The 13,918-nt window shown below is 44.0% G+C and overlaps 1 protein-coding gene across 1 annotated transcript in view; it reads left to right on the top strand.

Moving 5' to 3' along the window:
• TULP4 (TUB like protein 4) overlaps window positions 1-13,477 on the top strand; it is a 157,560-nt gene extending 144,083 nt beyond the window's left edge. The window contains exons 14-15 of the mRNA XM_082047906.1: window positions 1,072-3,665; window positions 5,301-13,477. Coding sequence (XP_081904032.1) covers window positions 1,072-3,665; window positions 5,301-5,417 — 2,711 coding nt within the window. The 3' untranslated portion in view covers window positions 5,418-13,477. The remainder of the gene's footprint in view (window positions 1-1,071; window positions 3,666-5,300) is intronic.
• Window positions 13,478-13,918: the final 441 nt, after the last annotated feature.

A 13,918-nucleotide genomic window follows, 5' to 3' on the forward strand; every position in this document is an offset into this window, starting at 1 on the left:
ACATGATATTCTCCTGTAGGATCTGAAGAAAAAAATAGAGACATTGATAATTGTATATATATTATGCATAGGAAGCACTCAGCATTTCCTATTATGAAACAAAGCCAAGCTCACAGAAAGTAATAAAACAATTAAATTGAAAAAAAAAAAAAAAAAAAGAAGAAGGGGGCTAGGACCATGGGCAGCCATGGGTTTTTCAGTGGATTATCCATTCTATTGTTTGTTGATGTGTTTACTATAAAAAAAAACAAAGCCTCCTTGAAAACTAGTGAGTCCTGATTCAGCAAAACTTTCATTGATTTGAGTAGCAGTAGTTTAAATTGGGTGATGAGTGAGTGAGTGGTAATTCAGATTGTGAAAGTCCATGGGAATCATAGTGTAGACTGAAAATAAGCTCTGAACTTAACCTCTGAAGCACTGAAGTTACTTTAAAGCTGCGCAATGTGGATCAGTGGAGACAGGCTGGCTTACTTGTTCAAACCAATAGTAAGACAAGGGGTAATGAGTTCAGACTGGAACACAAGAGGTTCCACTTAAATCTGAGAAGAAACTTCTTCTCAGTGAGGGTGACAGAACACTGGAACAGGCTGCCCAGGGAGGTTGTGGAGTCTCCTTCTCTGGAGACATTCAAAACCTGCCTGGACACCTTCCTGTGTAACCTCATCTAGGTGTTCCTGCTCCAGCAGGGGGATTGGACTAGATGATCTTTTGAGGTCCCTTCCAATCCCTAACATTCTGTGATTCTGTGATCCATTGATTTGGGGACCTGATAGCAGTCCATCCAAATGCAGTAGAGTGCTTAAGCAAGTATGGGAAGATAGCGGTTTAAAAAGCCAAAGTGCTGAAGAAAACCCCCAAATATGTGAAATACCGTTTCAGGAAAATTCCCTATTTCAGTGCCTGTTACCCAGCTGCTTGCCTGACTGCTGCCACCAGCAAAGGCTTGCGGCCCCTCACCCCTCCAGCCCCGAGACTGAGGCAGCCCCACAGCACAGGCCTCGCCATCGTGGAGGGGCCCCTAGGGCAGGGACAGCTGGGGTGGCGTGTGACACGCTGTGTTCTCCATTGCAGTGCCCGGCGCCCCTGGGGCCCCTGCCAGCAGCCCGCCGTGCACCGTCAACATCCCCATCGCCCCCATCCACAGCTCGGCCCAGGCCATGTCGCCCACCCAGAGCATCGGCCTGGTCCAGTCACTGCTGGCCAATCAGAACGTGCAGCTGGATGTGCTGGCCAATCCACCGGCGGAATCAGGGGCTGAGGGGGCGGGGCCCTTCCCGGGGGCACCAGGCCGCTTCCCCGGCCCCGGGCCGGGGCCCCTGGCGGGGGGGGAGCTGGGCCGCGCCCCCCCCGTACCCCCAGCCCTGGCCCCACCACCGCCCCCCGTACCTCCCGCCATTGCCTTGGCCGACCTGCGGGACCACGGCGACCGCGAGCATGAGCCCCCACCCAAGGCCAAGGCCCCGCGGCCGGGGCCACAGCTGGCAGAAGGGGACACTGTCATCTTCGGGGCCACTCAAGAGCTGCAGCTGAACAAGATGAACCCCCCTCCACCCTACCCTGGCACCATCCCTGCTGCCCCAACCACCGCCCCGCCGCCCCCACCTGGCCCTCCACAGCCGCCCCTTGATCTCTGCCTGAAGAAGGGGGACTTCTCCCTCTTCCCAGCGGGGCACTACCAGATGCCCCTGGGGTACGAGCGGATAACGACATTCGACAGCAGTGGGAATGTGGAGGAGGTGTGCCGGCCACGCACCAGGATGCTCTGCGCCCAGAGCACCTACACCCTGCCGGGCCCTGGCAGCTCTGCCACCTTGCGCATCACCGCCGCCGAGAAGAAGATGCAGCAGCCCTGCACCAGTGCCACCTTGAACCGGCTCACGGTCCCCCGTTACTCTATCCCAACTGGGGACCCACCACCCTACCCTGACATCGCCAGCCAGCTGTCCCAGGGCAGGAGCATCACACAGAGGCTGGACAGCAGCATAATTCATGCAACTCTGCGGAGGAACAGCAGAGAGGCAGCCCTGAAAATGGCTCAGCTGGTGGATGGGCAGAGAGCCACCTTGCAACTTCCCCCAAAAGCCAAGAATAACGTTGTGACGGCGCAGTACCAACAGAGAGTACCCACCGCCTTGTACACCTGCAGCCAATGCAGCAGCAGTGGCAGTGGCAGCAGCAGCAACACAAGCACTGGTGGTGTGGGCAACATCACTGGTGCCAACGCTAGTAACAGCACTTCCAGTATCGGTGGCATGAGACCTGATCTGAGCACCGGGGGTGGCTCCCAGCACAGCTCCATCATTGCTCACTCTGTCAGTACTTCACCTCTGGCCTCCCAGTCCTCCTACAGCCTGCTGAGCCCACCTGACAGTTCCCGTGACCGAGCAGATTATATCAACTCTGCCTTCACGGAGGATGAGGCCCTTTCTCAGCACTGCCCGGTGGAGAAATCCATACGGCACATACCTGTGTCCTTGGCGGAAGCTGCCCTCAGTATAAAAAGGCCACCACCTTACCAGTGGGACCCTATAGTGAGTGAAGAGATATGGGTTCCTCAGGAAAGGACATCTCAGAGCTCGGTGCCCAACCCTCTAAAACCTACTCCTCTCATCATTGGCCAAGCTCAACATCTGGATATGTCTCGAGTACCATTTGTTTCCCCCAAGTCTCCAACAAGTCCAACTGCCACTTTCCAGACAAGTTATGGGGTTGGCGTACCTTACCCAGGAAGCTACAGTGCCCCTCCCCTTCAGGGAATGCAGCCTCCCTGTTCCCCCAAAGAAGCTCTGGCCCCCACACAGTTTGCACAGCAGGAGCCCACAGTTGTGCTTCAGCCAGGTTATCCTTCCAGCCTCTCCTATTGCTCCTTGCCACCCATGTACCCGGGAAGTAGCGCTTGCTCTAGTTTACAGCTGCCACCGATCGCCTTGCACCCGTGGAGCTCCTACAGCACCTGCCCACCTGTACAGAACCCCCAGGGCACGTTGCCTCCCAAGCCACTCCTCGTGGTGGAAAAGCCAGTGATGTCTCCCCCACCGGCAGAGCTGCAGGGCCATGTGGGCACAGAGGTAATGGTGGAGACAGCGGACACCTTCCAGGAGGTGCTCTCCTTGACGGAAAGCCCTGTTCCTCAGAGGACGGACAAATTCAGCAAGAAGAGCCGGAAGCGCCTGGACAGTCGAGCCGAGGAAGGAAACGTGCAGGCGATTACTGAGGGCAAGGTCAAAAAGGAGGCAAGGACGCTAACTGACTTCAATTCGCTAATATCCAGCCCTCGGCTGGGGCGGGAGAAGAAAAAAGTCAAGAGCCAGAAAGACCAGCTGAAGTCCAAGAAGCTAAACAAGACGAATGAGTTTCAGGACAGTTCGGAGAGCGAGCCAGAGCTTTTTATCAGCGGGGATGAACTGATGAACCAGAGCCAGAGCAGCAAAAAGGGTTGGAAAACCAAAAGGAGTTTGAGGACAGCCAGTGAGCTGGACGAATTCAAGTGCAGGAAGGCCAGCGAGAAGGAGGATGGGAGGCTGGGGAGCCAGGGCTTTGTGTATGTGATGGCCAACAAGCAGCCGCTGTGGAATGAGGCAACGCAAGTCTACCAGCTGGACTTTGGAGGGCGGGTGACCCAGGAGTCAGCAAAAAACTTCCAGATTGAGCTGGAAGGGAGACAGGTAGGAGAGGGTTGCACACATGGGCTGGGGTGGGGAACAGGTTGGGAAAGCTGTGCCAGTAGTGAGCTCTGTCTCTCACGTGGCCGAATACTTCCAGTTCATATTAGATGCTCTGTCAGAAAAAAGCTTTGCTACGTGGTTGATAAAAAGCAGCTGTCAAAGGTATGGATTCAGAATGCAGGGTGAGGTTCAGTTGTAAATTAAATTTACAAAATACATTTGGCTTTACTTCTGCTGGAGATAGGAATAAGGGTCTCCTTTAGTCTCACTGGCTTTCACTGCTGCAGGTAGGTGAGTTTCGTAATAAACACAGATCTTCCCAAGGGTAGCTGCATTTGCTGTCAGTGGCTGTGGATGGCAGCCAGCTGAATGAACACTGCTCCCTTGCCCTGATACTCACAAAGGTCAGCCAGGCAGTAGATAGCTCAGGCAGAGATGATGGGCGGACAGTTAGGTTCTCTCCATGCCAGCATTTCCCCTTGTGGGTTAACAGGCCACTGGGGCTGCTTCTTATTGCTAGAGGAGGGAGGCAGTGACCCTCCCCACAACACGGTGCTCGTGGGCTGCTTCTGAACCACCCATGGCTATAGGGGTCTCTGGATAGTTCAGAAAACTGCAACATTCAATTTTAGGCTCTCTCACCTTGCCCTGAGCGGGATGTTACTACACCAAACCCAGGCTAATAAATGGTACCGATCAGCAGGATACTGGACTCAGAGGAGATACATATTTATCTCCTTGTCCAGCTGTCCCATCTCTGTAAGCCACTTTTGATTTGTTAAAGACATCAAGGCTCTCAGCTCCCTCTGATTTAACTTGGGAGTGAGAGGTCTCAAATATCCGACATGCATGAACAGTGGTAGTCTCCTGGTTTTGTTTGTCTGTAAAAACAGCTCATTCAAAAGGCAGTGATCAGAGCCATTTACACTCCTTTCTTCTTCAGTTAAATGGTTGTGGATATGTGCCCCTGGTTTTGTTGATGGGGAAATAAAACCTGGCTTGGATAAAGCTGACTTCAGATAATTCCCTATGGAAGAACAATGAACAACCTGACTAGCCTTGCTTTACATTTCAAACAGCTCTCACTGCCCCTTTGCTAATCATTCTCGGTGTAATTATATGCAAGAGAAATTTATGCAAAGGAAAACAGAACTGACAGGAACATATAGCTCACTGGCTATGAAGTGCTAGAGTCAGGAGATTGGTCATTCCCCTTCCCTGAAAGCTTTCTTTGGAAACAAACTATCTTTTTCTAATGGGCTGATGATCTCTCCAAGGGAGAGAACTGTATTTTCCTGCAGGAAGCATGATGTTGGCGTGACCCACATCTGCTGAAGTAATTGATGACAATCTACTTACAGGAATGCTGTGTACAACCTAGCATGTTTTAAAGCTCAGTTTACTCTATAGAGTCAAATATTGCAGTCAAATACTCTCTACGGACAGTAGCACAATGCTTTTATTCTTCTGTAGCATCCTGTGAGTAGCCCTCTTCATATCAGCTCAGGCGGGGCGGTGTTTGTACAAAGAGCAAAAACATTTTGCTTTTATTCTTCTCTGGTTCCTTTTCTGTCATTCACTTTTTTTGACCTTGTTTTCTTTTTCATCCCCTTTTCCTCCTCTCCTACTTCCCAGGTGATGCAGTTTGGAAGGATTGATGGCAATGCTTACATTTTGGACTTTCAATATCCATTTTCTGCAGTGCAAGCCTTTGCCGTTGCTCTGGCTAATGTGACTCAACGCCTCAAATGATAAGGAGGGACTGGAGAGAGGAAAATGTTGACCTTCTCATAAAGTCCAATCCGGAAAATGTCAGGGCAGCCTGCGTTAGGTGTGCAGAGGTGCCTGGGAGCGAAGAAGACAGTAAAACTGGAAAAGTCTTTTGGTGCCCAACAGAAGGGCATTAACTCTGATCAGTCATGGGGTGGAGGGTGGGGGGCTGTTTTCTGTTTTGTTTGTTTGTTTGTTTTCAGGTGTTATTTTTTTTGTTTGTTTGTTTGGGTTTTTTCTTTTTTTATTTTTATTTTTAAGTGTTGTGCTGGGTCTCAGAAAGAGCAAAGGGTTGAAAGCCATTCAGTGTTATGTGGAGAAGTTTGGCTTGTGGTGGTTCTGCCGTGTTTGCTACAGTAGCTGATGTAAGCTCATAGGGGGATTAAAGAAGACTGCTCTTTTTGATAGACTGCCTTATATCATGCCATTCTTTTTAAAACAGGAAACAAAACTTTTTTTTCTGTTCCAGTTTGTACTACTATTACTACTACTCTACTACATCTACTACAGTGATAGCAGCAAAAAAAGAGAAAAAAACAAGCTATAATACTTGAAGACATGTGTTTCTTCTCTGATCTCTGAAAATAACTGAGCACCACAAGTTCCAAGGAGGCTTACATAGGTCAATGTTTTATTTATAAATAATGATGCATTATTTGGAAGAGAAACAGTTGTTACCCATGAGTGTTTTAAAAGCTCACTGTATCCAAGAAGTTTATGTCTGCTTGTTTTGTGTGCTGTTATTGGAGATAAACATCTTTCAGTAGGTGACAGAAAAGAGAGGAAGAAATAATTATGAGCATTGCTTCTTTTGTTATTGGGGATAAACTTCTTTCAGTGCCAGAAAATAGGGGAGGAACTAATCACGAACATTTCTTCTTTGCTCATATTGATCAACAGTATTCTCCGATTTGGCCCATAGTTGGGAGAGGTACAGTGTGAACAGAGAGACCTCTGAGGCCACGCCCGTACATGCTCCTCATTTAAATGTGTTTACACTTTATAAACAAAGTCTTTCAAGGGAATGAGAAGGCCCAGTGTATTCAGTCTTCTTAGCAATCAGTAGGAATCAAGTTCTACAGCAGTGTAGCAGTGCTTGAATTAGGAAGGAAACAGAAGTATAGCAAGTCATTACAGGAAGCAATTAAATCGGGAAAGCAATTTCATTACAGAAAACAACATCATGTCTGGCTGGAGAACAAATGAGTTGAAAGAGGAAGAAAAAATTGGACAAAATCATCCCTTTTATCACCTTGCTACTTGAGTAGCCTTTGTGACTTGTTTGAGAATATAATGCTCCAGCTAAGAGTGGGAAGCCAAAGTACATGGAGTGTAACAGAGGAAGGCTTAATAATGGTAGCCTGACTCTCTGCAGTTCTTTCTGGTGGCCATGGAGGCCTGTTGAGCATTTCAAAAGGACTGCTTGCACAGAAGAGTTTCTGTGTTGTCCATGTGTTGTGCACATATTTATTTGCTTTCTCTCTTTACTCCTTGCCTGCATTTTGCTACAGAACATGTTTTGATATGGAAGTAGTTTCCCCAATAATACACAAAACCCAAAACTACTCATAATTGTTTGGACATTAGATTGCAAAATGTAACTGCAGATTTCCTTCAGAAATTACTCTTTTGAAGTGAAAGGCACACTGAGGCAGATATGTTGGCTGAGGGGGCGATGGCTGATTTGTCTGTGTCCTTCATCCACAGTTGAACTTCTTACTTGAAAAACCTGGTGTAACTGAAGATGAATGGGTGTGATTTTCTCTTTGCTTTTCTTAAATCTTGAATGTAGGGCAGATGTGTATTGCATTTGATTCTTTCTAGAGGAACATACCATATAAGACAAGACCCTGCTGTAGTAGAAGAGACCAGTGTTCAGTGAGCTTGTAACTTCTGCTCTGCGGAGGCTTGTAGACATGTACAGCACAGAGGGAGTGATGCCAGTTAGGAGTTTCAGAGCTGCCAAGGGACATGACAAGGCAGGTCATCCACAGGTAATGTCCCAACTAGGTGAGTCCAGGAAAAACCTCCTGCGAGGTGTTTCCCATGGAGAGAGGAAGCAGAGGCAGGAAGGAAGGAAGGAGGGAGGGGAAAAGGAGATAGTACCATGCCTGCATTATCCCAAAGCTCGGCAGCTTCTGCTTGTGTGTGGGAGTGGTCAGGCACAACATTCCCCTTGACATCTAGCAGATTGTTGTTTGCTTTAACTAATTAATTTTGTTGACTTTCCATCAGTTGTCTGGGCCCATTTGTATTCTTTTTCATGTGCATGATATATTCAGCAGTTTGAGTGCCTGTATGTATAATGTGTGTGGAACAGAGGAACTGAAAGGGGTTCAGTTCTGGTCCCTTTAAAATCAATGGAAGTGTTTCCCTTGGGTTTTTGTGGAGAAAACACTATTAAGTCCTTTGTCTATATTAAGTTATACTCTGTACTAACAGTAGGTGGAATTCTCAGTCTACTGATTCCAACACACAAGGAGGAAAGTTGGCTGATGAGAGGCCTTACCTGACCCTGATTAGAATATAACAGGCACACACTGAACACCATAAGAGGAGCAGCGTACCGTGGCTTGCTGGCTCTTTTGCTGAGAGAAGGGCCACTCATGTTAGAAATCTTCTGTTGGGAGGAACATCACCTGTAGTTTTAAGCCAAAATTCTTATTATATGGAAACAACATGAATGTTTTTTTCTGAACAAAATCTAATGTAAATAGAAGGACTTCTGCATGCAGTTTCTTTAACCTCCTAGGGAACAGTATTCCACTTCACTTGGTTCATTGCCAAATTTTTTCAATTATCAGCAGTTTTATGCTAGTGAAGAGTCAAGAAATGAAACCTGATACACTAAGTATCAGAGTTAGTGATTTGGTTTCACTGGCCCAGGTCATGTTTGTGTTCTGATGGTATTTACAAAGAGATTTGGCATAGAAGAGACCTGGTTTCTGCCCCAGCAAAGCACAAGGAATAATTATCATAAATTAGGAAAATAAATGCAATTTCCAACATCTTTCCTATTTACTTGTTAGAAAATGATACAGAGAAAGATAATATTTTATCTTTTCGAAAATAATTTAACGGTCTCTTTAACCAAGGATTTTAATGGTGAGGAGAATACCCAGTATTAGAGAGAGAAAATACTCTCAAATACTTAGAATTTTAGTAAAAAGAATGGGAACTGTGTAAATATTTGTGTGTGCAACTGGATCCTAAATTATACAAAGAACAAGTGAAAGAGACAGGGTTTTTTTGTTTTTCATTGAGATACAATATAGGAAAGAAAATTAAAAGCCCCCCCAAATAATCTCTTAAATCCTGAAGATCAGTATTGCATTCAGACAAAACACAGATGTTACATTTTATATTTCTTTAGGAAAACCCAGGTTTTATCTAGGTAGCTAAGTTATTCTATGAAGAATGTAGCAAAGCGTTCAGAAGTATCTTGTTCCTTTATACAGACAGTACTTTCCAGTAAAGTATGGTTTTTCCAAAGCTTTTTTTTGTTGTGCAATAATTGTGACAGTCTAAGGGGTTTATGTTTTTTTGGGGGGGGGTCGGTATTTGGGATTTTTTTGCTTGTTTGGGGCTTGTTTTGGTTTGGGGGTTTGTTTGTTTGCTTGGGTTTGGGTTTTTTTTTGTTTTTGGTGGGTTTTTTAGGGACTTTTGAGTGTTTTGTTTTTGTTTTTTTTTAATAATTTAATGCAGATTTCCTGTTAATGTCCAAAAGACAAATTATTTATCTTGTGTAATGTAATAAGTGATTTAGGTATTATTTTATTATTATGGATCAGTGAGTTATACACACTTTCTTATTTATATTTAAAGAGCATCTTTGTAAGTAGTTATTTGCTAGCAGTATGTTTTGCTGCAAGACGTTAAAAATGCATATAGGAAGACCTGGTTTTGTTGGATAGTATACAAAATTTCATAATGCAGGCAGGGAAAAATATGTTTTTGGCAGCTGAACACAGTGAGTTTGCTCTGGAGGACTGTGTAGACTACAAAGAGTGTAGATGACTTCTTTGGGACCTGCCGAAATCTGTCCTTCTCCACTGTTTTCCTCCTGTGTTTGTAACTATGTATTTCAGTTGGGAATGGTTTTAAAAATACAAGACTTGATTTGTTTCCCATCTTCTTAGTACAGTGCTTTTTCCTGAGATATAAAATAAGCTGGGTTATGTGATAAAAGAGGGCTATAACTATGGAGGCTCAGTTTGCAAGAAGTTTATTGCATAGTTTAGTAGGGTTTGGCAATGGCATAATTTAGTGCTGTGCAGAGATACAAGCGAAGTCGCTTGGAATAAGCTAGCAGAGGCAGGAGAAATAGTGTAGCAGTCAATGCATTTTCCTCTGCTCAGACTAGTAACACTCCTTCTTCAGCTGGGCTCAGCTGACTCCAGCACAGCTGTCCTGCTCCTGATACCTGAGCTAGTGCTGCACAGAGCTGGTGGAGCTGGGCCCTGATGCTGTGTGCAGAAGCTTGGCCTCTTCAAGATGCTCCACTGGAGACCTGATGTAGCAGATGTTCCACCGCTCGTCCTTCTAGGTCTGCTCCAAGAGCAGCGTGAAGCTGCCATGGGGTTGGCTGCAGCAGCTTTGGGCAGAGAAAGCCCCGATGCCAGCTGGTGGCCGTGGTGGCCAGCTGAAGTCAGAATCTGCTCCACTGGAGTTGCAAAGAGATGCAACAAGAGAACCTGATTCTTTTGAAAAACTATGGCTGATATCCTCAAAATATAGCTGCTGCTAACAGAGTCTAAATATCGATAATTCACATCTGGTATGAAGTGCAGCATGCATGGAGTGGCAAATTTTAGCTTGAGACAGTGAGAATATTGTGTTTCTGCAATATCATATTTCTGCAACACCCTAAGAAACTATGAGAAGGAGGGGGAGAAAGAGGAAAAAAAAAAGGATTTATTATGTTAATAATTTTGTTCTCAGTTCCAGAGGTAGCAGTAACATGTGCATTGGCTGCCTAAATATTGGTGAATATGCACACAGATTCATCTCACTTAGATAAACCTGTGGTGCAACCACAGGTAAAACAATTCCACATTTCTCTTTCCGTTTTTGTTCCATTGTTTTTATGAAGATGTGTAAAGGTGTACTGGTGTCAGACAAACATATCTGACTTCGCCGAAGCCTTGAGCCAGGACTTTCCATAGGTCAAGCCTTTCCTTGATGGGTCTTTTTAGTGTTCTTTCAGAAATTCCAGACAGATTTGGGAGCTTGACTGATTGTTGCCTCAGACAATTCTTGTGCATTTGCTTTTTGCAGCCTGGTATGTGTGATCCTAAGTTATCTTGGTGCCCTATTACCTCTCAGAAACAGTATAAATCCTGCTATGAAGAGAGCAACATGTGCAAAAACTGCTTTGATTGAGAGAAAGGGGAGAGAAGACAGAGTAAGTTTTCACTAGCTTTAAAGAATGTGTTTCCCAGAGCAACAATTTGGAAATCGTGCATTTCTGCAGAGCCCAAACCACTCCAGACCAGTAAATCCAACTTGGAGTTTAGTACAGATGAGTCACTTGCATGCTGTGCTGACAGAGGGCCAACTTCTAGCCTCACTACATGGTTTCAGCAAGATACACAAGAAAGTAGAATCCAACCCAAAATGTACTTTCCCATTACTGTGTGATTATACAGTAACAATTACTTATATGACCCATATATCCATTTAATAAAATGATAGAGCATTAGCCAACAACTATACTGACGGTTCTGTATAGTCCCCTGGAAGAATGCTAGAAATAAAATCCTGGCCACGGAGTAGCTGTTCAGATTTTTGCCCTTTATTCCCATTTCTAGGATTCCGTCACAGGAGGTCAAGCTGCTTATGTTATTTAGAGATCAGCATAATGGCTTTCCCAGTATAAGAGAGCAAGTGTTAGCATACTGCTGACAAAAATGGAAAAATTATGGTAGATAAATTTTTCTGTTTTCAAGTCCTTTCACTTTGAAGGCAAGCACAGTCCTCCATCAGCAAATACCAGTTCAGAGCCCTGCTACCCTCAGGAGTAGTCTGCAGGTAGGCACCACAGGTCTTCTTTGCAGGATGGGAATTTACATGCATCGTTCTCCAAGGAAGAAGATTACTTACTGCTTGTGAACAGTGGGCTATGTGAATAGTTTTATCTTTGTATTTATTTAATTTTCATCTAAAAAAATCCTGCAGGAGAAGTTTTAAGATTTAAAGACTTAGCTTTGCGTGTTGCCTGGTATCAGGAGATAATTTCTTTGGGCAGTTTGATTGTTGCTGCATCTAGAAAATCAGATTTTTAAGACAAAAGCAATTAACCAAATAAAAGAATGAAATAGGATTCAGTGAAGCAATTCTTGCTAAGAAAATTTAAAACTTTACTCATCACCTTTTGATTTTGCAAATGGACCTACCATGAGAAATTTGTGTTTCAAGGCAAATTGATCGTTGTGCAGTACTATGCAAGTGCACAGGTTTGCTGAACCAGAGCTGGCTGCAGGATCAAAACAATGTGATTTTGTGGGACTTAAATAGTGAAAACACCAGATACTTACCTATCCATAGCATTCAAATAAAAAATTAGATAGGTATGATGCTAAAGCCTGCCAGTTTATTTTTAATCGTTGCCCTCCAATTTACATTTTTAAAAATTTAAAAATATGATCTAATTCAGCAATTCTGAATCCTGACAAATGTCTGTTTGTGGAATGTTTATCATACAGGTCAAGGTGATGGTCAAGTAGATATGGATTAAGATTAAAGTAATAATAAAAGAGAAGCATTTTTGAACTGTGTGCAGACACCTGAGTTTCAAGTATATTGGAATAGTGCTCAGCTTTTAATTCTACCTATGTTGTTTCAAGCTATTTGTTCAGAACTTTCCTACCTTTCCCTTTTTGTTTGTATGTTTGATACATGTTTTGCCTTTGGTTTCCTTTCTTTTCACTATTTCTGCATTCACTGCTTCTTTTTGTGTGTTGTGCGTTGGGGGAAGGGTATGTCTGTTCAAGATCTCGTTGTTTATTGTAGGTAAACTATATGGTGTTGTGGATTAGCATGGGGATGCATTTGATTGAAAAGGCACTGTGGTGTTTCCTGAAAAAGAAGGGGAGTTACATTTGTTTATAAATGCATTTTTTTGGTACTATAACTTTGAACATTATTTGGGATTTTTTTCTTTTTTTTTCCTTTTTTTTTTCTTTTTAATTTTATTAGCATATAGTCATGCAGGTGCATGCGTTCTTAAGCTAGCAAGCCCAGCATGTTTTTCTTAAGGTTTTTGAAAATTTGGTACACAATTTGTGAACTTTTACGTACCTTTAGTATTTTTTAAATACATTTTTTGGAATCTCAAGTTTGTTTTGTTTTTTTTCCTCCTCAGTATACCATGGTATACCTGGTTTCCATTGTACTTAAAAACTACCCTGATCTGCCTCTCCTTTGATGTATCTTGTGTAATAGGTTTTGCAGGAGGTGCCTAGAAAGCATTGTTGGTTTCCCTATAAAAATGTGGTTTGTCCAAATTCTTTACTGTCTACATGACTGAGAGATGGACTGATTGCCCTATTTTTCCTTGATGATTTGGAGTTGTAAGAGTTGTCCAGCTGTTGCTTAATAAACTTTTGCAGACTAGAAAATTCCTGACTTGTTTTTGTTACATTCTGCATCTTGTCAAGCACCTTTAATACTTTAAAGCAGATGACAAATCCGTGCTGGAACGACCTGAATAATAAATAGCCAGATGCCATTATGTTTTCTCTTTTCAATAACTGTATCCGCAAGTTTCACTGAACCTGATGCGTGTACCAGCCCTTCATACTTTGTGTCATTCATATGGGAGGATGGATGGCAAATGTTTTGTGGTAATAATGTTCAAATCTGCCTGGGTGTCAGCTGATCCTTGTGCTATTTCTCCTCTGCTTGCTTTCTTTTTAAAGGAAATTACCTTTGGGGTTTGTGGTAATTCTCATTTTGTCATTCATATACTGGAAACTTTACCACAAGGGATTCCTCTGTCCTGTCATCCTTAATAACAGAATAAAATGCTGTGATGGCCAGTATTCATTCTCTGGTTTATAACTAAAATAAGCATTCTTGGGGCTGAGGAAATAAAAAAGGTAGTAAAGTAGCTTACCTTGCATAATAAACGTCCCAGCTGTGACACAAAGCTGAAAATACAGGGATCTGTATAAAATTGCAATTCACCACACTTCAATACTGTGCAGTGCTGGTCCCCTTGTGTCAGAAAAGGTAGAGATCTAGAGAAGATGCACAAAGGGACAAGAGAAGGCACAGATCAACTTTACATGAGGAATGACTGTGAAAGCTGGGACCCCTCACCCCGGAGAAGAGAGACCTTAAAGGGATTGCTGGAGAGCCACCAAAACAGGAGTCACGTGGAAAGGTGGGTTGGGGATTGTCTGTTGATTGTCTCTTCCTGCACAAAAACTAGGAACTGTGAAATGGAAAGAAAGTGAAATAATAATGAGGCAGGAAATCAA

Source organism: Streptopelia decaocto, assembly GCF_964273445.1.
Source record: "Streptopelia decaocto genome assembly, chromosome: 3".
NCBI lineage: Eukaryota > Metazoa > Chordata > Aves > Columbiformes > Columbidae > Streptopelia > Streptopelia decaocto.